Genomic DNA, 23,791 nt, shown 5'->3' with positions numbered 1-23,791 from the left:
ATGGTAATAGGTGCTCAATAAATGATACGCCTATTTAAGGCACAAGAGTGGTTCAGAGAGAGGGAGAGAAGAGGGCTGTTTAAGGCTGTTTTAGGCTGGCTGTCTTGGGGACTGCAGTGAAAACCATGTGCAGTGCCAGCTGGACCACTGCATCCTACAGAACTCTGGGAATGTGCTTCTCTTTCACTCCTTCACTGGATGCAAAAAGAGGATTTGACTAAACATTCTCTAATGTTTCTTTTATCATTATCATCCTGTCTTTCTAGCATACCCTGTGGAGTAACTAGGTACTCAAGGACAACTAGCTATAGAGGTTGCACCCCCGACCCTATTTATAGGGTATTAGAAGACTGAGGCACCACCCTGAGCGAGTTTGTCCATGAACACATCACTTTTTTTTTTGCCTCCAGGGTTATTGCTGGGGCTCACTGCCTACACCATGAATCCACTGCTCCTGGAGGCCATTTTCCCCCCCTTTTCGTTGCTCTTGTTGCTGTAGCCTTGTTGTGGTTATTACTGTTGTTGTTGATGTCGTTGTTGTTGGGTAGGACAGAGAGAAATGGAGAGGAGGGGAAGACAGAGAGGGGAGAGAAAGACAGACACGTGCAGACCTGCTTCACTGCCTGTGAAGCGACTCCCCTGCAGGTGGGGAGCCTGGTGCTCGAACCGGGATCCTTACATCAATCCTTGCGCTCTGCGCTACGTGCACTTAACCCACTGTGCTACCGCCTGACCCCGATCACATCGCTTCTAAACTGTGGTGCTGACTTCAGCCCACAGAATCCACTCTGTGACAGAACACACTGTTATCCTGGTCAGCAATTAGAGCAGCGGGAGTCAGGATCCAGCAGGGAAAAGAGAACCCAGGTGTTTCATTCTGGGAAGGAGACATAAAAGGGCTGAGCCACTAGGGCTCACAATAAATTAAGGGGGAGTTTTCCCCTCTATTTCCCCTCTATTTCCTTTCTACCCCCCCCCCCCCCACTATCTTCCAAAGGAAAAATTAGCAGGAAGCTGGCTGGCAAGGCACTCTGGGAAAAGTAGAACATGGCAGTTAGTCATGTGGATGACGAGCAGGAGCACAGGGGTGAACAGCAACAGGGCCGTCTTCACAGTGAGGCTGAGGCCGCATAGGGTCTCTCAAGCCTCAAAGATACAACGTCCAGCTTGGTCAACCACTGACAAAAGTGTTTGGCTATCGTAGTCCCAATATGTCAAGGACGTTTTGTTGTTGTTTGTTTCTTCTTCAGTATGTGTTATCATTCATTTCATTTTAATGAGGAATACAGAGAGATACAGAGGTAGAGACCAGAACACAGCTCACCTCTGGCTTGTGGTGGTGTGAGGGATTGAACCTGGGACTTTGGAGCCTCAGGCATGACAGTCTTTTTGCATAACCACAGTCTGCTCCTCCACTCTGTCAAGGATGTTTAAAGTGGGATTCAGACGTGGCTATTTGTGGTTGCTATCAACAACCAGAAATGTCTCTTCAGCAGTAACTCCTGACTGCAGCTCTCCAGGACTGCGGGCAGGGGTGCATGCACTATGTCCTTCACTCTGACTCATAGTCACTGAACAATGGGGCCTTTTCTACTACCCACTACTACCCTTCTACGTGAAGAGTGGTCACGACATTGTCATGTGCCATGCAGGCAGGGCTTCACCCATCTCACAGATAAACTGAATAGCCAGTTAGCTCACACAGCCTGGGCGAGGCAGTGGCTGAATTTAAGTGCACAGCAGCATGGCTTCCACTAAACTGACAAACTTTTCTTTTCCTTTATCTCCAGGGCTATCACCTGGGGCTCAGTGCCTGCATGTCAAATCCACCACTGCTCATAGTTATTTCTTTTTCTTTTTGCCTCTTTTTTTTTTTTAAATTATTTATTTCCTTTTTGTTGCCCTTATTGCTTTTTATTGTTGTTGTAGTTATTATTGTTGATGTTGTCATTGTTGGATAGGACAGAGAGAAATGAAGAGAGGAAGGGAAGACAGAGAGGGGGAGAGAAAGACAGACACCTGCAGACCTGCTTCACCGCCTGTGAAGCGACTGCCCTGCAGGTGGGGAGCCGGGGCTCGAACCGGGATCCTTATGCCGGTCCTTGAGCTTTGTGCCATGTGCGCTTAACCCGTTGAGCTACCACCCAACTCCCTTGCCTCTTTCTTGCCGCTTTCTTTTTACAGGACAGAGAGAAATTAAAAGAGGAGGGAGAGGGAGAAAGGGAGAGAGAAAAGGGGAGACACCCGCAACACTGTTGAAGCTTCCCCATTGCAGGTGTAAGCTGGGAGCTTGAACCTGAGTCTTGGCACATGTAACCTGTGAGTTCATCCAGGTAAGCAGCTGTGTGGTCCCTACCCCCTATTATTCTGAGAGCCTGAGTTCTTTGGCCTAATTTCACCCTCTATAATTTAGACTAACATGCATCTCTCTCTCTCTCTCCTCTCTCCCTTCCTCCCTCCCTCTCTCCCTTTCCCTCTCCCACCCAAGTACTAACCAGGCCCTACCCTGTTTAGCTTCTGAGATCAGACGAGATTGGGCATGTTCAGTGTGGTATAGCTGTAGTCATTCTCTCTCTCTCTCTCTCTCTCTCTCTCTCACAGAGGATATTGCATTACCTCAGGGAGTGGGTTCAATATTGCATTACCTCAGGGAGTGGGTTCAATGCCCTTTAAATGAAGGAGGAAAAAAAAAGTTGGATCTCTTTGGGAAAAGTCAAAACTCATTTGCAGGAGAGGACTGGATGCTTGGCAAGGCAAGATTTCCCAGAACAGGAACACAGTCTATAGAAAGGGTTGGGCTTGGAAGAATACAGACATGGTGACAGCCATCTCCAGGGTCATCACAGCAAGCATTTCCGAGGTCCGAAGATAGTCCAGGCTGCCTTCCACTTCATTACTGCGCATGTTTCTTTTGCTGGAGTGGCCTCTTCCATGTTCTGCTTGCAAAGCCATTCCTCCACAAACCTTTCCTAGTTCTTTCTTTTTGAGTCCCCAAGCCCATCACTCGGGACTTGCAACGGCACTAATCAAGTGACCCTGGAAGCAGTCTCTTCTTTATATGACCAACTATTCCACTAAACCACGTGTTTCTTAGTTGTAGAGACTGTCTTCCTTGATACATGCACTGACATGCCAAGTTCCAACTCTGTCTCACTTAGCTTTTATTCAATTGTTTAAGATGAGATTATGGAACTTTTTATTGTCAAGTTAGAATTATGGAAAATAAGTGGGTAAACTCAGGTTCATAAGATACCAAATTTCTCTACATTTAAATTCAGAACTTTTTTTTTTTTTTGGAACTATTTCCTTGCTTGTTAATTCTTCCAGCCTAAGAGGATAAAAACTAATTTTTTTTAAGTTCTGATATTTTATTTTTATATTGACCATGTCATGAATTCATATGGAATGGGTTCCAGCAGCTCTGGTTCCTTCCCGTTGGTTCGCACAAAGTGTGCTTCTCTGTGTGGGGCAGGCTGGTGCTTCAGCTGAACCCAAGTCCCCTTCTCTTTGGCTTCCTTTTCTCCTGATCATTTTCCTTCACACGTTTCAAGAAGCTGTCTCTGCTCTCAGCGTGCTTAATACACTCAATTCAAACATGAATTCTCTTGACAAGAATCTTTTGCCCTTGACTTGTTTGTTTACAACAATACCAGCAGCATGCTGGGTAACACTGTAGACTCTTCAGTTTTGCCAAGGTGACATTTGTGGGGCATTCCTTTTTGAACAGTGCCCATTCCCTTTACATCTATAATATCACCTTTCTTATAGATCCACATCTATGTGGCCAAAGGAACAACTCCATGTTTTTCTAAAAGGCCTGGAGAACATCTAGTGGTCTCCTCTCCTCTTTCCCTTTGTGTTGGTCATTTTGGTGATTTACTAGAAGATGGCTGCTCCAGCCAAAAGAAAACTAAACGGTTTTATACAAGTATGTATGACTTGGTTCTGTCAGTAATTATGTCATATTTTCTTTCTTTCTTTCTCTCTTTCTTTTTTTCTCTCTTTCTTTCTCTCTCTCTTTCTTTCTTTCTTTCTTTCTTTCTTTCTTTCTTTCTTTCTTTCTCTTTCTCTTCTTTTCTTTCTTGAGGCACCCAGGATTCTGGACTACATTTTCACTTAGATAGAGATAAGGAGGGAAAGAAAGAGCGATCACAATACTGGAGCTTCCAAATATCACAGTATCAGCCATCCATGCTCACAGGGGGCATACACCCTCCTAGGTGAACTGTATCTCTGACTCCTTATGTTATAGCCTTAGTGAGTACTTATAACTATTTCTTCAACCCGACTATGAAGATACAGTGCCCACACACTTCTAATTCTAGTTCACCCCTCTATCTCTGTGACGAAGCTCTCTGCAGTTGAAGTATAGCAATGATGCTACACTTGTGGCAGTAAAAAGCAGGGAGTAAAGGGACTGAAATGGGTCTGGTCCTGCAAGGAAACATCTCTTCTCCTAGAGGATCCATCTGCTGTGTAGACACATGTCTCTAGCTTGTCTGCTAGCACCATCTGGTCCCCATAGCAGACCTGTTTCCCCCTTAGGTAGAAGGAATATTCACAGTGGATGTTAAATCCAGCATCACAAAGGGGCTGTTGCCATCTTAAACGTGAGGGTCAGTGTCAGTAAATAATGGATATAGACAACAGGGAAGGGCCTGAGTAAACTTTTAAAAGAACACTCAAGATTTCAGGGATTGGCACTGAACCCCAGAACAGCAGTATCCATCTTTGCTGATTGGTTCTGTACTCGTAGCCAAGATGAAATCTTTGAAGAAAAGGCAGCATGCCAAGACAAGAAAATGTCCATGCTTAAGCTTTCTTGAGACAAGATGAGGTTTGTCTTTGAATTTTTTTTCTTATTTAACAAGTACATGACAGCTAGGGATTTATCAAAGCACTGGAATTTAGATGGATAAATCTTCTGATTATTATCTTCTAGCAAATAACACTCGAGGGGCCAGATGGTGGTGGCACACCTGGCTGAGTGTACATGTTATAATGCAGAAGGACCCAGGTTTGAGTCCCAGTCCCCACCTGCAAGGGGAAAGCTGTGAGTGGTGAAGCAAGTCTGCAGCTGTCTCTCTGTCTCTCTGTCTCTCTGTCTCTGTCTCTCTCCCCCTTCCCTCGATTTCTGGCCGTCTCTATCCACTAAATAAATAAAGATAATAAAGAAATTGAATTAAACAGAAAGAAAATAACACTCCAAACAGGGCATTTGAGTTAGTGAACCACTCCAAACACTCTACAGTAATTTGACCAGATGTGACACCACTCAGCTGAACTCGCCTTAACTACACATATTGTGACGGGCCCTCACTTAGTTCTGAGGACTCAGAAATGAATAGAGTTCAGTCTTGGATTTCGAGAAAGTGGTGGTCTAACCAAGCCAGTTCTTTGAAATACCCATGTCAGTTCTTGATGTACTAGTAAATTTCTGCCCACCTAGCCACCCGCAAAGAAGCCTGGCAGAATAAGAAGGCTGAGAAGCAGGAGCTGCCTCATGTTACCTCACGGTCTCCAGCCTGGTCGTCCTCCTTTGGCTCATGCAAAGACATTGCTGAAAAAAGCGGCAGAGTTCCATCAAACAGGGGCTGAGCTTCTGAATGGCCAGGCTGAGAGGAGCAGCTGTCATCAGCCCAAACTTGAGGAGTGGCTGAGGACACCCTGGAAGAGATGATCACCAAGAACGAGTCAGGAAGCTTCTTAGGTAGGTATTTTGATAGGTAAATACACCCTCGTCCTTGATCACAGGCAGTTCTACCCCAAGTAGGTTGACACAGCAGACATCGCAAATCTTTTTAAATATATATTTATTTATTTATTTTCCCTTTTGTTGCCCTTGTTGTTTTATTGTTGTCGTTATTATTGTTGTTGTTATTGATGTCATTGTTTAGGATAGGACAGAAAGAAATGGAGAGAAAAGGAGAAGACAGAGAGGAGGAGAGAAAGATAGACACTTGCAGACCTGCTTCATCGCCTGTGAAGTGACTCCCCTACAGTTGGGGATCCAGGGACTCGAACCGGGATCCTTACTTTGGTCCTTGCTTCTCACCACATGCGCTTAACCCACTGTGCTACTGCCCAACTCCCGATATAGCAATTCTTTATCCCTGCCTATTTACTCTCCTGTGACTGTTCCAGAGACAGGCAGAGAGAAGATATGGGGGTCCAGTTCCTGAAGGAAACCAGAGAAAATTTCACTGAGGCATAAATCTTAAACAGAAACAGAAAAGCATTGCACAGAAAGGTGTCAGGTGGAGAAATGCCCCATCCAGCTGTTAAAGTATGTGGTGACTCAGCATGATGCAAGGGACGGATGGGGAAAAGGTGACTAATCTGCTGGTAGAGAGAATACAGAGGAGGGGCCGGGTGGTGGCACACCTGGTTGAGTGCACACGTTACAGTGCACAAGGACCCAGGTCTGAATCCTCGGTCCCCCTTGAAAGGGGGAAGTTTTGTGAGTGGTGAAGTTGTGTTACAGGTGTCTCTCTGGCTCTCTCCCTCTCTGTTCCCTTCTTCCTTTCAATTTCTGAATGTCTCTATCTAATAAATTAATAAATCAAAACAAATTTAAGAGTGAATACAGGGCACTGGGTGGTGGCATACCCAGTTAGCGCACGTAGTACAAGCGTAAGGACCTGCACAGGAATCCAGGTTTGAGCTTCCAGCTCCCCACCTGCAAGGGGGTTGCTTCACAAGTGGTGATGCTGGTCGACAGGTGTCTATAACTCTCATTTTCTCTCTGTGTTATCAAATAAAATGGGGAAAAATGGATGCCGGGAGCAGGGGATTCGTAGTGCAAGTGCTGAGCCTCAGTTATAACCCTGGAGACAAAAGAAGGAGAAGGAGAAGGAGAAAGAGGAGAAGGAGAAGAAGCAGCAGAAGAAAGAGAATACAAAGGTGGGGTATAGACCTGTGTGCACAAGAGTATACTTGTGCATGAAGAGGGGTGTGTGTGTGTGTGTGTGTGTGTATTCACAAGTATTTCATATGATGCATGTTTGTATGGGTATTTCTAGACATGTGTTCACATGTGTGTATGACCTGTACATGGGCACAGATATGATCCACTATAAGGTGACTAGGAGGATTAAATTAAACAGTTTTTATGAAGTAATCATTGATTAGAAAGTCCCTGACATGGAATAGAGAGTAGCTATTATGATTACGAATGGATGCAGTAAGCCTTTATTGGACATCCACTGTGTTATAAACACTTCTAATAGACACTCAAGATAAAAAGTTTTCTTTTTTTTTTTTTTAAGAAAAAATAAGATTTGTTTATTCAATTGCTAATGAGAGAGGGAGAGGGCAAACCAAGGCACGACTCGTGCCCATAAAATGCCAGGGATCAAACCTGGGACTTCCTGCCCATGAGTCTGGTGTTCTAGCCACTGCACTTGCTTTCTTTCTGTGTAAAAATATTTATTTATTTTCTTTTTATTGACCTTGTTGTTTTTATTGTTGTTGTAGTTATTATTGCTGATGTCATTGTTGTTGGATAGGACAGAGAGAAATGGAGAGAGGAGGGGAAGACAGAGAGGGGGAGAGAAAGACAGACACCTGCAGACCTGCTTCACCGCTTGTGAAGCGACTCCCCTGCAGGTGGGGAGCCGGGGGCTCCAACCGGGATCCTTATGCCGGTCCTTGAACTTTGCGCCACCTGCGCTTAACCTGTTGTGCTATTGCCGGACTCCTGCCACTGTACTTTCTATAATCTCCAAGACCACTTAAAGTTCTCAGTGCTTGTTCTCCCTGCCTCTTTTTTTTCCCAACCCCTCCAAAATTCTCCATCTCAGAAAAAGACAGTTAGTTGTTCAAATTTGGGTATGCTTTTTGATTCTCTCCTAGGGCTCCTTCATTTTTAAAAAATGTTTTTTTTTTTAATTTATGTATTGGATAGAGACAGCCAGAGATTATGAGAGACAGAGAGACACCTGCAGCCCTGCTTCACCACTCACAAAGCTTCCCCCCTGCAGGTGGGGACTGGAGGCTTGAACTTGGGTCTTTGAGATTGTAACGTGTGCTCAACCAGGTGCACCACCACCTGGCCCCTGGCTCTTTCTGTTGTTTTGGCCGGGCTGGCTTCACAGGCTGGTAACAGACGACCCGGGACTCATGGCTGGGTTGTATGCAGTATCTCTTTAATTCATGCAGGACGCAGTGCAATCTATACCAAGCTAAGCTAAACTAAAAACTACAATCTTGTCCTTATAAATATACTAGCCCAGTAGGGTGGGAACAGGATGCAACGCAGAGAGGGTGGAGAGAAAAGTGACTGGTGAAAATCAGGGTGTGACAAGGAGAGGGGGCGGAGCAGGCGAGAATTCTACCACTGAACCACCAATGCCCTGGAGGGAGGGTGGTGCTTGTTAACAGCGGTTATGTAAATAGAATGAAGTGGTTATGTAAATAGAATAGTGTTAAGCAGGGGGGATTAAACTAATGAAACAGAAGGGGTTTTTAGAAGCATATCAACACCTTTCTATCATCCTTTCCTGCGGGTTCTTTCACCTCCAACCTATGCATTCAAATCCCATCTCCAGCCCTCATGTCTCATCAGTACAGTTTCCTCACTAGAGCACCTGTTCATAGCTTCCTTACTTCCGTTCCCACTCTTCTCCTGAAGAACTGTATCTGCAACACAGACCTGATTACAAACTGATTACCAACATGGTTCAGAAGAGTTTCATAAATTCTGAGCACGGATTCCAGCCCCACCTTCATCATTCTGCTTTCCAGAGCCAGGAATGAAGCCCTTTGCCTTTTCAGCTTCTAGTAAAAATCATGGCTTTCCTGTTTCAGGGTCTTTGCATCAGAGAGGTTTCTCCCAGGACTGTGCATTTACAGATGTACCTTGCTCAAATGACTCTTTCTGAGTCAATAAAGTCCTCTTAGATAACAGCCAGAGATCTGTTATCTTTTTATTTTTTTAATGTATATAGCATTTGTTGCTTGCTTCCCCCGCCTTAAAATCTTGTCAATTCACATTGTACATATTCTTCATCAAGTTATCACTGAAAGGAAGGAATAGACCCAGACCTAGGAATTAAAGAATTCTGAACTCAGATCTTACACATTTCTTTTTATTTTCTTCTTCTCCCTCTCCTCCTCCTCCTCCTCCTCCTCCTCCTCCTCCTCCTCCTCCTCCTCTTCTTCTTCTTCTTCTTCTTCTTCTTCTTCTTCTTCTTCTTCTTCTTCTTCATCTCCTTCTCCTTCTCCTCCTCCTCCTTCTCCTCCTCCTTCTCATCCTCCTACTCTTCCTCCTCCTTCTCATCCTCCTACTCTTCCTCCTCCTTCTCATCCTCCTACTCTTCCTCCTCCTCCTTCTCCTTCTTTTTCTTCACTATGTAGGACCCACTAAAATTGTTTAATGAACAAACAGGAGTCCAGAAAAGTGCACATAGTGTATCATTTGCAAGGATCTGAGTTTGGGCCCCTGGCCATCACATGAGGAAACTTCATAAGGAATTCACATCACATGAGGAATTCTACTATGGAATGTGTCTTTCTCTCTTTTACTGCCTCTCTCTTTTATTCTCTATGCTCCATCATCTTAAAAAGATGAGTCTGCAGGGAGCTGTAGAATCATACAGACTTGTGGCCCCAGTTATAACCCTGGTGGCAAAATAAAGAAGAAAAAGAAGGGGAGGAAATATAACCTATTTTGCAAGATTATTGTGAAGAAAAATCTTAAAATAAGCATAACAGAACTTAGAACAGGGGGCCAGGCAGTGGTGAACCTGGCTAAGTGCACATAGCACTAAACACAAGGACCTGGGTTCAAGCCCCTAGCTCCCTATCTGCAGAGGGACATTTCCCAAGTGGTGAAGCAGGTCTGCAGGTGTTTCTCTGTCTCTCTCCTTCTCTTTCTCAATTTCTCTCTGTCCTATCCAATAAAATGAAAACAAAACAAAACAAAACAAAACAAACAACAACAACAAAATCTGCCATCAGGAGCAGTCTCTGTAGTGCTGGCACCACGCTCCAGCCATAACCCTGGAAGTAGAAAAACAAAACAAAAAACACAATAGGAGTGCAATAAACATTCACTGAGTGGATGAATAAGCAAATGTCGAGGACTTTGGGCATCATTTTTTGGTGACCGTGCAGACTCCTTTCTTGGAAGCTGCCAGAACCGCCTCATTTTACCATTATGTTTTTGTTGTTGTTGTTGAATAAATAAGCAGATGAAAAGGGGTTAATAAATAGATGCCTAGATACATAGACAGAATTATAGATACTTATATAAGATCAAGACATACAGTCACATACTTCTTCTCTGAAATGCAGTCTGACGACACCCTCATCTCTATCACTGGTGCTTTTATTTTAGAAAAATTTGTGGGAAGGAGGGAGGGTTATAATTTCCTGTGGCGGCATAATCGCATCTTGGTGTCTGAAAGGCCCATTCATCATTCACTGCAGGTTGAATGTGGGGGCTGAGGCAGAACTCAGGTGACATGAAAGAAGAGACTGTGTAGGCCTAGGGATTTAATAATGCCTGTTGACACATAACTGGACGGTCCAGGAACATTCAGGAATCTCAGGTGGAAAGGCCTCCAGGAATAGAAAGGATCTTAAGACTTAACCAATTTTGAAAGATTTGCTTTATACCCACTTCTTTTTTTGTGAGAAAAAAAAATCTGGAACAGAGCGAATGCTGGGATGTCTGGGTTTGAGCCCTTACCCACACACCCACCCATGCAGGAGCACAGGCAGCAGGTAGTATAGAGATGCTGTGTTGTTTCTCCATCTGTCTCTCACCTTCTCTCTCTCTCTCTCTCTCTCTCTTTCTCACACACACACACACACACACACACACACACACACACACACACACACCTGAGCCTGTCCAAAGCATCTCTTCTGAGCCCCAGTGATGATTCTGGTGACAACAAACAAAAACACATTGATTCGATGGAAAAGAGGAGAGAAAGCTTTCAAAAGCTTGGACAATTCAGCAAAAATCACTGATACCCAAAGCCTTGTGCATCTGCCAGTAGTCCTAAAAAGCCAGCAGCAAGTTTAGAAAGTGGTCCCCTTCAGAATTCCACAGGAGTAAAATGGGTCAGGAGGAAGCAGGGAAGTGCCCTTTAAAATAGAACAAAGGGAGACTGGTTGGTGGCACACCCGGTTATCAGGCACAAGGACCCAGGTTCAAGCCCCCTATCCCTATCTGCAGGAGGGAGCTTCACAAGGGGTGAAGCAGGGCTGCAGGCATCTCTCTGCCTCCCTATCTATCTTTCCCTCCTATCTCAGTTTCTCTCTGTCTTTACTCAGTGAATAAATAAGTAAATCAAATTTTTAAAAAAATAAAGTAAAACCTAAGTAAGCCACACCCATGAGTGGGGACTGAGTTCTGGATTCTGTTTTGTACTCTTCTCCATCTCTGCTGGTAGCCATGCTCATTGTAAGGACAGGCTCAAGGGGGCAGAGAATGTGGAGCCCATATGAAGCGGAATACGACTCGGCTAAGAAAAGATGAAAGCTCGCCGTTAGCAATAGTGTGTCTGCATTTATATGTGGATTACCTTAAGTGTGATTTATCAGCTGGAGAGAGGCAAATGTCACCTGATTTCACAGATATGTGACAGACAGGTAAAGAAACAGAACAAAAGCAAACTCTCACATTCTCACAGTAGAGTATCGGTCATGAGCCCCTTGGAATAGACCTAAAACAGACTTCCTAGCTTCTTCCAACATGAGGACCCCAAATCTTATCTCCTCTGTTCTTACCTTTTGGTTCCTGATTACTAAACAGTTAGTTCTGCTTTATATCTTAATGCTTTTTCAGCCACCAAATTACAGATGCTAGCATGACCCCCAACATCACCTCCCTGGGCAGATGTCCTCACCAATGTGTCCTGGAACCCCATCTACCCAGAATCTTGCCCCTCTAGGGAAAGATGGAAACATGCTGGGGGTGTGGAGCCACCTGCTCATGTCCCTGTCCAATGGAGAAGTAATTACAGAAGCAGACCTTCAAACTTTTGCTACCCATAAAGAATTCTGGTCCATACTCCCAGAAGGATAAAGAATAGGGAAGCTTCCATTGGAGAGGATGGGACATGGATGATAAGAACTGTGTGGAATTGTGCCCCTTTTATCCCACAGTCTTGTTTATCATTATTAAATCATTATGTAAAAAAAAAAAGAAAGAAAGAAAAAAAGAATATTGGCTACTTGAGTGGCAGGGGTAGGGGTGGGGAAACTGGATCAAAGGTATGGCCATGTATGGAAGGAGGTGACAGTCATAATGTAGTCTATACAAGACCTGTGTCTCAGACTGTATACTTGGACCTTACGCACTGCTGTAGACTCATTCTACCTCTATTTTAGGAGAATCACATTTCACAGTCAGGGAGGTGGTATAGTGTTAAACACTCATCATGGGGCCCAGAGTTCTCTGGCATCATATGTGCCAGAGAGATGTTCTAGGTCTTTCTTCTTTTCTTCTTTTTTATAGCTTTTTAAAAAAACATTTATTTATTTATTTATTTATCTATTTTTTCCTTCAGGGTTATTGCTAGTGCTCGGTGCTTGCACTACAAATCTGCTGCTCCTGGAGGCTACTTTTTCCCCTTTTGTTGCCCTTGTTGTTTGTCGTTGTTGTTATTATTATTGTTGTTATTGCTGTCATTGTTGTTGGATAGGACAGAGAGAAATGGAGAGAGGAGGGGAAGACAGAGGGGGGAGAGAAAGACAGACACCTGCAGACCTGCTTCACCGCTTGTGACGCAGCCTCCCTGCAGGTGGGGAGCCGGGGGCTCAAACCGGGATCCCTATGCCGGTCTTGGTTCCTTGTACCATGTGCATTTAATAGGTCTCTCTTCTTAACACTTTTGTGTTAATGAATAAATAAGTCTTTCCTTTTAAAAATCAGCTGTCATTCGTCAATAACACAGCAACATTTTTTAAAGATTTATTTAATCTTTGTTTATTTGTTGAGTAGAGACAGCCAGAAATCTAGAGGGAAGAGGGTGACAGAGAAGCCAAGAGAGAGAGAGAGAGAGACACCTGAAGCCCCGCTTCACCACTCGAAAATCTTACCCCGTGCAGGTGGGGACTGGGGGCTAGAACCCAGGTCCTTGCATGTTGCAACATGTGCGCTCAACCAGGTGCGCAATCACCCACAGTGACTTTTTAATAGGCCTCCTCTCAATTAATGTTTATTGGAGTAAGTTTATAGAGCATTATAATTCCAAATAACTTCCATATATATTATCCTAGCTAATAATTAATACTTACTTTTCCCTGTGGGGAAATAATTTATTTATTAAGCAATTACAATAATTTCTATTATTTTCTTTTTCTCTCCTTCCTCCCTTCCTTCCTTCCTTCCTTCCTTCATTCCTTTCTTTCTTTGTTTCTTTTTGCAGCAAGCATATAGAATGGCAAAGTTCCAGCAGTATGAATGAACATGTATAAACAAACAACTCTTATTCAATCAAAACAAAGACAGTTTCAGTGAGGGCAACCTACTTGAACCTTGGTGTGGTACAGAGACTAGGACCGGCTCTTCTCCAGGAGAAAATGGCTGTACATCACCTCCAAGAAACAGAAAAGGCAGACACAGCTCAGAAAGAAATAGCCTTCACTCATACATACAACTAGAGACTCCTAGCACCTAAATGACAGCAAGATCTTGAAACCTATGTGGAAATTGTAACCAAGAAAGAAATGACTTCTCTAAGACCACAGGACAATTTTACTTTTTTTTGTTGTTGTTGTTAGAACAAGTAAATGTATAAATGCGGTTAGTCTGTCTACTCACACCCCTGTCTACTCCAACACCTACATCCCCAGACTTTTTTTTCTCCTATGGTTTCTGGTTTCTTTTTCTAGGGAAAATATTCTTACCTGCCTGTGGATACTTGGGGGCTGGTGCCTTGGTAGGACTAAGAGTTCGTGTGCCAACAGTGAAAGTTCCTGAAATCCAAAGAGCAAGATGTCAGCCCTCATTTCTTTCTTTTTTATTTATAAATAGGAAACACTGACAAAACCACAGGATAAGAGGGGTACAATGCCACACAATTCCCACCACCAGAACTCCCATCCCCTCTCCGATAGGTTTCCTATTCTTTAACCCTCTGGGAGTATTGACCCAAGGTCATTGTGGGATGCAGAAGGTGGAATGGAAGGTCTGGCTTCTGTAATTGCTTCCCCACTAGACATGGGCGTTGACAAGTGGATCCACACTCCAAGCCTGTCTCTCTCTTTCCCTAGTGGGGAAGGACTCTGGGGAAGCGGAGCTCCAGGACACATTGGTGGGGTCGTCTGTCCAGGAAAGTCTGGTTAGCATCATGTTAGCATCTGGAACCTGGTGGCTGAAAAGCGAGTTAACATATAAAGCCAAACAAGTTGTTGACTAATCATGAACCTAAAGGCTGGAGTAGTGCAGATGAAGAGTTGGGGAGGGAGGTCTCCGTTCTGTAGATAGCTAGTAGGCATATTTTAGTTATATTCCAAAGGGCCTGTGGCTATACTAGTTTTTTTCCCCTGAGCCTGACATCTGATATGCAGGTGGATCCAAGTTATTGTCTGGGGAGATGATGCCATGGCTGGAAAAAGGACCAGAGAGCTGGATCAGGGAAGAGAGTAGCTCCCAAGTATACATATTGTTGACTGTAAACCCCACTGATTTGATGTGATCTGGGGCTCATATTCAGCTTAGGAGCCTGTGTGACCTCTGTATTCCTGTAGATCTGAGCTCACATTCTGTGATCATAAGAAGGAACATTCCAAGCTGCCCCAATATCAACCCATCTTCCTCAGGTATAGCATAGAGTATGTTGTCCAGCCTCCCTTCAGAGGATGGAACATTCTCTACCATTGTTGATCCAAGTTGAGGGCAAGGTCCTATGGTGGTCCACAAGGGGGTCTGTTTTGTTGTTCCTGATATAGATGACCAGTAACAATGGAGAGAGACAGCAGATGAGTGGCTGAGAAAGCTGTGGTATATATACACAGTGGAATACTATGCAGCTATTAAGAACAATGAGCCCTCATTCCTTTTGGGAATACTTGACCAGATGCAACCTCAGGTCAGCTTACCCTCCCTAGTTCATTATTAAATCAGGGAGTTAGCAGAGCATGGAGAATGCAGACTAAAGTACTTATATATAAGGTGAAGAATGGAGGCGTTCCCAGGGTGTGATCAGTAGAATGATAACCTGCACTAGATGCCACTGGAAGCTGACTTACACTAGCATGGAATGGCACAGGATAGTAGTGGTGTTGCAGGCTGGTGTCCAAGCCTGGTGTCCTGGGCACGGAGACTGACAGGACTTTCCTAAGGCACAAGCCCTATTTAAATTGCCAGTCCTTCGACTTGACAGCATTCATGTCCCATGGAGAACCAATTACAGAAGCCAGACCTTCTATCTTCTGTGCCCCATAAGGTCTCTGGTCCATACTGCCAGAGGGATAAAGACTAGGGAAGCTTCCAGTGGAGGAGGTGGGAGGCAAAACTCTGGTACTGGGAACTGTGTGGCATTGTACCTCTGCTATCCTCCAGGCCTGCTAATTATTATTAAATCACTAATAAAAATTTCCAATAATGTTATGTTTATTTATTTATGAGTTTTTTAAAAATATAGTTTATCTGTTTCTCTTTAATGAGAGAGAGAGAGAGAGAGAGAGAGAGAGAAATCAGAGCACTGCTCACATCTGACTTATGGTGGTGAGAGGATTCATTCTAGGACCTACTCTTCCCTGTCATTTTCATGACAGAATGTGGGCTCTTTCCTGCCCCACTAGGGAAGGATAGAAACAGGCTGGGGGTATGGATCCACCTGCCAATACCCAGGTCCAGCAGAAAAACAATTACAGAAGCCATAACTCCCACTTTATGCATCTCCAAAAATAATTTTGATCCATACTCTCAGTGGGGGAGAAATAATGGGGGAAGATGACCACAGGGCTCTGGACTTCAACTCCCGCAGGACCCGGCGAGTGAAAAGGAAAAAGGGAGAGACATTTGGATGTAGTAATAGGTGTTTGTGTGACTTGGAAAGGAAAAGAAGATGTGACTATGGGGAATAAATGGGCAAATGTACACAAACATGGAGAGATAGTTGCAGAAATAACAGTTAACTCATATCTGCAAACTTAGGAGAATTGCTGTAGCTTCCAGTGGAAGGAACACAAAACTCTGGTGGTGGAAACAGTGTTGATTTGTACCCCTGTTATCTTGTCATTTTGTAAATCAACATTAATTAAATCGCTAATAAAAAATTTAAAAAGAACACGTTTGGTTTGTTTTTTTCCACCAGGATTATAGCTGGGAGTTGGTGCTTACACCACAAATCCACCACTCCTGATGACCATTCTTGATTTTATATATATATATATATATATATATATATATATATATATATATATATATATATATCAGAGGGGAAAAATGGAGAGAGGAGGAGAAGAGAGGGAGCAAGAAAGATAGGCACAGGCAGAGTTTCACAGCCTGTGATGTATTCCTCCTGCAGGTGGGAAGCTGGGGCTTGAACCCGGGTTTTTGACATGGTAATATGTGTGCTCAGACTTGCTGCACCACTGCCCAGCCCCCACACGGGCTCATTTTTAACAACTATCGCAGTCATTTTCAGAAAGTCCTGATTGAAGGACCACTTCATGATGTGATATATTTATTATCTGATTCTGGTCCCAGGTAAACCAGTAAAGTGGCCTCTTTATAGAGACGGAGGCAGAGGAAGGAGAAACAGGCAGGAGAAAAGGAAAGAGACTGACTTGCATCTTGAGCACGGAAGACAGGTACTTAAGACAGTCTAGGTGGATCCTGGGGCCCTGTGTGTGTGTGTGTGTGTGAGTGTGTGTGTGTGCTGTGTGTATGCATGAATGTGTGTGTTGTGTGTGTGCATGAGTGTATGTGTGTGTACATACAGATGACATCAGCTCTACGACATGATCAATGGGAACAGGCCTTAGGCAGGAGAAAAAGAACAAGTAGCGGGCCGGGCAGTAGTGCAGGGGGTTAGAAGCACGTGGCGCAAAGCGCAAGGACCAGCTTAAGGATCCTGATTCGAGCTCCAGGCTCCCCACCTGTAGGGGAGTCGCTTCACAGGCGGTGAAGCAGGTCTGCAGGTGTCTTTCTGTCCCCCCTGGGTCTTCCCCTCCTCTCTCCATTTTTTTCTGTCCTACCCGACAATGACAACATCAACAATAATAACTACAACAATAAAACAAGGGCAACAAAAGCGAAAAAAAAAAAAGAGCAAGCAAATCCAGAGAGACTAGAGCAGTAAGTAGGTAGTTTGATGCGACAGGAGCCTGGAGAATGAAGTGGAGGGTGAGGTTATGTTCTTGCAGCGGGCAGCGTGGCACAGTGAGGGCTGAGCACAGCCTGGTGTCAGCTCTTTCTTTTTCTAGCTCTGCTGCTCTGCCAGGTCTGTGAGCCCACAGTCCTAGGGTCATGGCGTCAGATTCGAGACTGCTCTCAGTCCACGTGGACACTCTGGTTGTGCCAGGACAACTGTGGGCTGGAAGCTGAACCCCATTGTCTTATGATTATTGACCATGTTTTATTCTTTTTCTTCTTAAAAATTTTTATCTGATTTGGGCTTGTTTTATGTTTCAATTTTTTTATTATTCTCTTTATTTATTTATTGGATAGAGAAAGCTAGAAATCAAGAGGGAAGGGGATGGCCGAGGGGGGAAAGACAGAGACACCAGCAACACTGCTTCACCACTGCTTAGTGTTCCAGGGGCTCAGACAAGGGTCCTGGTATGTAATACGGGCACTCGGCCAGTTGCGCCACCACCCAGACCCTTATTATTTTTCCGTATATGTGATTTCCAAAATTTAGACAAAGGTTTATAAACACGTAAGACCATATTTAGCTTAAGGGTTGAGGAGGCAAGAGTGAGTATTTTCACTGGATGTGCTGGTACTGAGGCCCAGCGATAACCCTGGAGGAAATAAATAACTAAACTAATAATATCACTGGTCATTTCCCTCAGGAACATCATCACAGGTCCTCTTGTGGGCTTCTCCAGAACCTTGAACCCTCTGCAGAGCAGCCGTGGTATGGACTGGCCCTCTTCTCTGCAGGGAGGCTGGTCATTCTGCTCTGCCACTCCAGGAAGATGGGTCCTGCCATGAGTGCAGCCTAGAACGTTCCCAGCTGTGACCATGGACGGCGAGCTCAGGCTGACAGGGACTCAGAAGTCACACAGGCTCCTCTGTTAAATGTAACTAGATATGGGCCCTGGGTCAGATTAATGGGGTAAACAGTTAATGGTATTTATATACTTTCCTCCTATTGGGGAGCTACTCTCTGCCCTAATCCAACTTTCTAATCATATTCTCAGCTCTGACACCGTCTTCCCAGACAATACTTTGAGCCCACCTGCATGTTAGTTATCGGGCTCAGGCAAAAATGACTAAAGTCATGGGCCCCTTGGATCAAACCTAAAACGGACTTCCTAGCTTCTTCCCACACCAAGACCCTTCGTTCCATCTGCCCTTTTCTTGCCTTTAGGTTTCCAAATTAATAAACAGTTTTTCCTGCTTTATATCTTACCACTTTTCAGCCACCAAGTTGCAGATGCTACCATGATACCATCTGGACTTCCCTATGCAGATAACCTGACCAATGTGTCCTGGAACCTCTTCCCTTATCCCACTAGGGAAAGATCGAGACAGGCTGGGAGTATGGCTAGACCTGCCTACAATGCCATGTCCAGCAGAGAAGCAATTACAGAATCCAGACCTTCCAACTTCTGTTCCCCATAAAGACTTTTGGTCCATATTCCCAGAGGGTTAATTAAGAATGGGGAAGCTTCCAATGGAGGGAATGTGATACGGAACTCTGGTGGTGGGAATTGTATGGAATCATACCCCTCTTAACCTACAAACTTGTTAAACATTATTAAATCACTAAAAAAAAAACCCAAAATTTAAAAGACTAAAAGTAATAATAATAATAAAATAAAAGAATGAGTCTCTTCTCTTACCTGAGGTTGGGCTGACCTTCAGTGGACTACCAGGTATGGCCATTGTCCTGACAGGAGGTTCCCAAAGGTTCTTTGTGGCCATGGCCTCCTTTGCCTCTGCAGGAGATTCTGATGTGGACAAAAGGCGTCCACTGGGAGGTCCTCCACCTGTCTCTTCAGCAGTGGTCTGAGGCAAAGGCACAGGTAGTGTGGAAGCTTTCGTCTGCCTACTGGCTGTCACCCATAAAACCTCAGTCACTCTCTTGGGAGCTGCAAAGACACAGTGACAGGATATGTTTTCTAAACCACTTTGGTTCAGAAATACAACCATTAAGACACTGCAATGAAATTAAAGAGCAAATAAAAAATAAAATAAATAAATAAAATGTGCATTCATGGTATAGCTCTTCCAGGGCCTTAGTCCTGACCCTACACTGGAATAACCAGACTCAATTAGACATTTCCTAACACTTTTATTTTTAATTGTCCAAAGTGCTTGGACTCTCAGATATCAGTCAGCTGGGGTATGTGTTTTGAGGACAGTGGACTCTCTTTTAAATTAAAAAAAATTATTTTTCATAATGTGACATAGTAGAAAAAATATAAAGTTTGGGGTAAGGAGATGTGGAGTTGGTTTAAGTTAACTTGCTTGCTGTGCATTTTGGGGCAGGATACAGAAGTCTTTTTAATTCTGCCATTAAAATGGAAATTACAAATTGTCCCCCTCCCCCCCACCCCAAGTGTTGTAAGGCTACAGACTGAATCAGGCCCATCGGTGTGTCTGCCTCGATCTCTGTTTCTGTTGTGTGAACTGAGGAATAAACAGGAAGCATTGCCAGTGCTGTGTTGTTAGCAGCCAGCATGCAGTCTGGTGTTAAGGAACACACTCAATTCCCGCCACTCTGGTTCACTTGGGAACTCACAGAGACAGTACTGACTCAGTGAAAGGGTTATGTCAGTCTTATCTTTTTTTGCAAATAGGATAGGCATAGCTCTAGAGTCTTCAGTGACAGCACCACGAATCTTATTCATAAAAACATAGGGAAGGAGGGGGCTGCTGGTGGTGCACCTGGTTAAGTGCACGTGGTACTAAGCACAAAGACCCATACAGGATCCAGGTTCAAGTCCTTGCCCCCCACCTGCAGGGGGGATGCTTCTCAACCAGAGAAGCAGGTCTGCAGGTCTTCTTTCTCTCTCTCTCTCTATCATCCCCTCCTTTCTCAATTTCTCTCTGACCTATGCAATAAAAAAGAAAAAAAAAAAAAAAAAGGAAAACATGGTCACCAAGAGCACGGCGCTGAGCTCCAGTGATAACCCTGGAGGTAAAAACCAAAGTGGGGAAGGAGGTACCTCTTAGCATGCCATCAAGACACTATCAGATTCTTGTATTACTATGTAGCCAGCTACAGACTAATCTGACCCCATTATAAAAAAAAACACCCCAAAACAGGTAACTACAAATTAGCCTAACCCTGACTTCATTTCACTATTCAGTTAGCATTTTAGGGAAGATTCTACTAAAGACTTCATTGAAATATTAAGTATCTAGGGAAGAAATTCCAGTGAAGTCTCTGTCTCTTTATCTGAATAAAAAAAAGAAAAGTCATCCAAAACAGTGAGGTTGTACATATATAAGTCACAGTTCCATAAAAACAAAGAAATATCTAGGCTAAGGCATTTCAGTTATTTAAGATATCACTGGAGGATTCAGCATGAAAGGGGGTCAGCAAACTCAGCAAACTCTCAGCTGTTTTTGCAACACCTCTGAGTCTTAAGAAAAGTAACAAAATATGCACACTACAGAGACAAGCTCCCTGCTATGCTATGGGGTTTGCATGCCTGAGGCTCCTTCCTAGTTCTACACTCAGCCTTGGCTCACCCTCCCCTACTCTTCTCTCTTTCCTTCCCCCACCCCTCTTCTATATACTAAATATAAAATAAATACATAGATAAATAAATAAACAAACTTTTACAGTTTATGAAATATTTTCAACACATTATGTATGCCAATGACGTTTGCAGCCTTATTTTTTCTGTATGGGAACCCTGCTAATTCAAGCTGATTTTCTTCATTGCTCCAGGCTGACAATTTTTCTTTCATTTAGAAGATGGGGCAGACAGAGGGAGAGAAAGAAACACTTCATAGCAGTGAAGCTTCCCTCAGTGCAAGGGGGTTAGGGGTTCTACGCTTGAGCCCGAGTTGCATGTCTGACAAAATAGGCACCTTCACCAGGTAAGCTACCTTTCTGTCCTTTGCCTCTTAGCTCAAGGAGGTTGAAGTATAAGTAGATTGGTGGACAGTAAACACCGTGAAATATTGCACTAGTGCTTGTGAAAGTACAGGGCATAGGGGCAAGCAGACAGGAGAGGAAAGGGTGAGAGAGCATCTTACCCAAGACTGAGAACCAAGCAGGAGAGTGACCTGGCATGGCCATGGTTGCGGTGAGAGTCTCAGGAGTCCTGTCTCTGCTCATGGTCTGCACTTCCTCTGAATGAGGAGCTGTCTCTCTCCATGGAGGTGTTCTGGAAGCAGATACTCCTGGGCTCTGGGCTGTGGGGGAGATTCTTGTCCTTGGTGGTGTTTTCTGACTTACAGGTGTGAGCTCTGACGTCACGGCTGTTCCCCTGGTAGCTGTATATTCAGACAGATGGTCAGCAAGAGCTTTCGCGTGTCTGACCCTTAGGGAACAAACATGTAGTGAAAAATATGCAGAGATTCACACTTTACTTGGAACAGTAACATGTGTCACCAGAAGTTTCTTCCTAAATGACAAGTGAAGCTAAAACACTGGTCTCTGAAATCAGCATGAAGTGTCACCATGCCACCTTGAACAGGATGCAAAGCTGTCAGACCAGAGCACAGCAGACATTTGTCATGGTTCCTGAGCAGAGCCTGGATCCCATCAGAGTCCTTGGCTCACTTTGCAGCCCTCAGCTTCTCTGTGACTCTGGCATTTGTCATCGGAAGAGGACTGCTTAGTCTAGTTCCTTGTGGCCTGTTTGTATGACTAAGGACTAAAAGTTTTAGCGACCTGGGAGATATAAGACAGAAACTGCTCAAAAGCCAGGCTAGTGTCTCTCCTTTTCTCTCCCTCTCCCATTCTCCTTCCCTCTCAAATTTCTCTCTGCCTCTCTCAAAAAGGAACAAAGAAAGAAATACGGAAAGAAAGAGAGAGAGAAAGAGAGGGAAAAAAGGAAGGAAAGAGTGGGTGGGAAAAGGGCATAGGGAGTGGCGTGGAGTCATCAGGCAGACGCCCAACCCTGTGACAGTAAAACATGAACAATTACAAAAAGAGTAGGATGTGAGTGTAGACTTGGTGAGGCAATATGAAGTCTGCCTTTAGGTGTAGATCCTGCACTGCTGACGTACGAATTCTGAGCTATGAAGAGAAGTAACCCAACTGTATTTCAAGAATATTATTCTTTATCTTTGTTTTGTTTTTAGCCACTAGGGTTATAGCTGGGGCTCAGTGTCTGGCCAAATCTACTTTCCTGGAGATTATCTTTATTTTTATGGCAAGGGAAGGGGGGAGGAAGGGAGAGGAACAAGGAGAGGAAGGGACAAGGAGAGGGAGAGGGAGAGGGAGAGGGAGAGGGAGAGGGAGAGGGAGAGGGAGAGACCTGTAGCACTGCTTTTGCTTGTAAAGCTTTCCCCCTGCTGGCTGAACCTAAGGTTTTGAACCCTGGTCCTCTTCTATGGAAAAATATGAGCTCTATGGGGTGTGACATCATCAGACCGCCCAAATTATCACTGTTATGACAAAGAAGAGAAATTCCAGAAAGATTATATTGCACCAAAGTAAAAGTCTCTGGGGTAGGGGGTGGGGGTTCAGGTCCTGGAACATGATGGTGGAAGAGGACCTAGTGGGGGTTGAATAGTTTTATGTGGAAAACTGGGAAATGATACACATGTACAAACAACTGCATTTTACTGTTGACTGTAAACCATTAATCCCCAAATAAATTAAGAAAAATTCTGGAGAAATAAAAGAAATTGGGTCAACTGGTCCAGGTTCTCACGGCAACTGGCTTAGAGACTATGGTAGTTTCATGTTAAATGACAAAAGCTTGGACTAACCACAGTAGCAGTAGGTAATCTTGGAGGACCATCCAGATTTCAGAGGTTTCATTGAGTTAGAAAAGCAGCTAAGTGAAAGGAGGGCAGATAACTCACAAGTGGTTATATATACGCTACCCAATACCAGACAGAAGATGGGAAGGTGGATAGTGTGTGCATGTAGATGGTCCGGGCATAGAGTATGGCAATGCTGATAAGAGGTCCACAAATTCAGAGTCCCAGAAAAGCCAGGGAGTTGTCAGGAAGGGAGATAATGTAGGTCACTTCCTTGGGCAGATGACCTCAAAATGTGTCCTGGAACCCCACCTCTCCAGAGCCCTGCTGCACTAGGGGAAGATAAAAACAGGCTGAGGGGATGGATCCACCTGCCAATGCCCATGCCCAACAGAGAAGCAATTACAGAAGCCAGAATCCCACCTTCTGCACCCCATAAAGAATTTTGGTCCATACTCCAGAAGGATAAATGATAGGGGACAAAACCAGAGGGCTTTGTACCCCCATTCCACCAAGGTCTGAAGTGATTGTCACTAAGAATCTTGTTTTTATACTGGCAATGAAAGGGAATTGAATCTGGAAAATCATGAGAGGAAGCCAGGTACTGTTTCTCTCATCTGAGAGAGAAGACAAAAAAGGAAAGATGCCCAAAGTAGTAGTAGGGGCAGAGGTGACTTAGAAGACAAGGCCATTATATATATATGCAGCCCCTATCTGTGACCTTGGGAGAACTACTGCAGTTTCCAATGGAGGGACACA

The 23,791-nt window shown here is 44.2% G+C and overlaps 1 protein-coding gene across 1 annotated transcript in view; it reads right to left on the bottom strand.

The window, feature by feature from the left end:
- HHLA1 (HHLA1 neighbor of OC90) overlaps window positions 1-23,791 on the bottom strand; it is a 44,929-nt gene that overhangs the window by 5,437 nt on the left and 15,701 nt on the right. Inside the window, exons 8-12 of the mRNA XM_060202384.1 lie at window positions 21,353-21,592; window positions 18,982-19,230; window positions 13,867-13,935; window positions 13,489-13,554; window positions 5,511-5,667 (exon numbers count right to left, since the gene is read on the bottom strand). Of these exons, the coding sequence (XP_060058367.1) occupies window positions 5,511-5,667; window positions 13,489-13,554; window positions 13,867-13,935; window positions 18,982-19,230; window positions 21,353-21,592 (781 nt within the window). The remainder of the gene's footprint in view (window positions 1-5,510; window positions 5,668-13,488; window positions 13,555-13,866; window positions 13,936-18,981; window positions 19,231-21,352; window positions 21,593-23,791) is intronic.

Source organism: Erinaceus europaeus, chromosome 1 (assembly GCF_950295315.1).
Source record: "Erinaceus europaeus chromosome 1, mEriEur2.1, whole genome shotgun sequence".
Taxonomy (NCBI): domain Eukaryota; kingdom Metazoa; phylum Chordata; class Mammalia; order Eulipotyphla; family Erinaceidae; genus Erinaceus; species Erinaceus europaeus.
The sequence above is the reverse complement of the archived record's forward strand: the minus strand, read 5'-3'. Positions and strand labels throughout refer to the sequence as shown.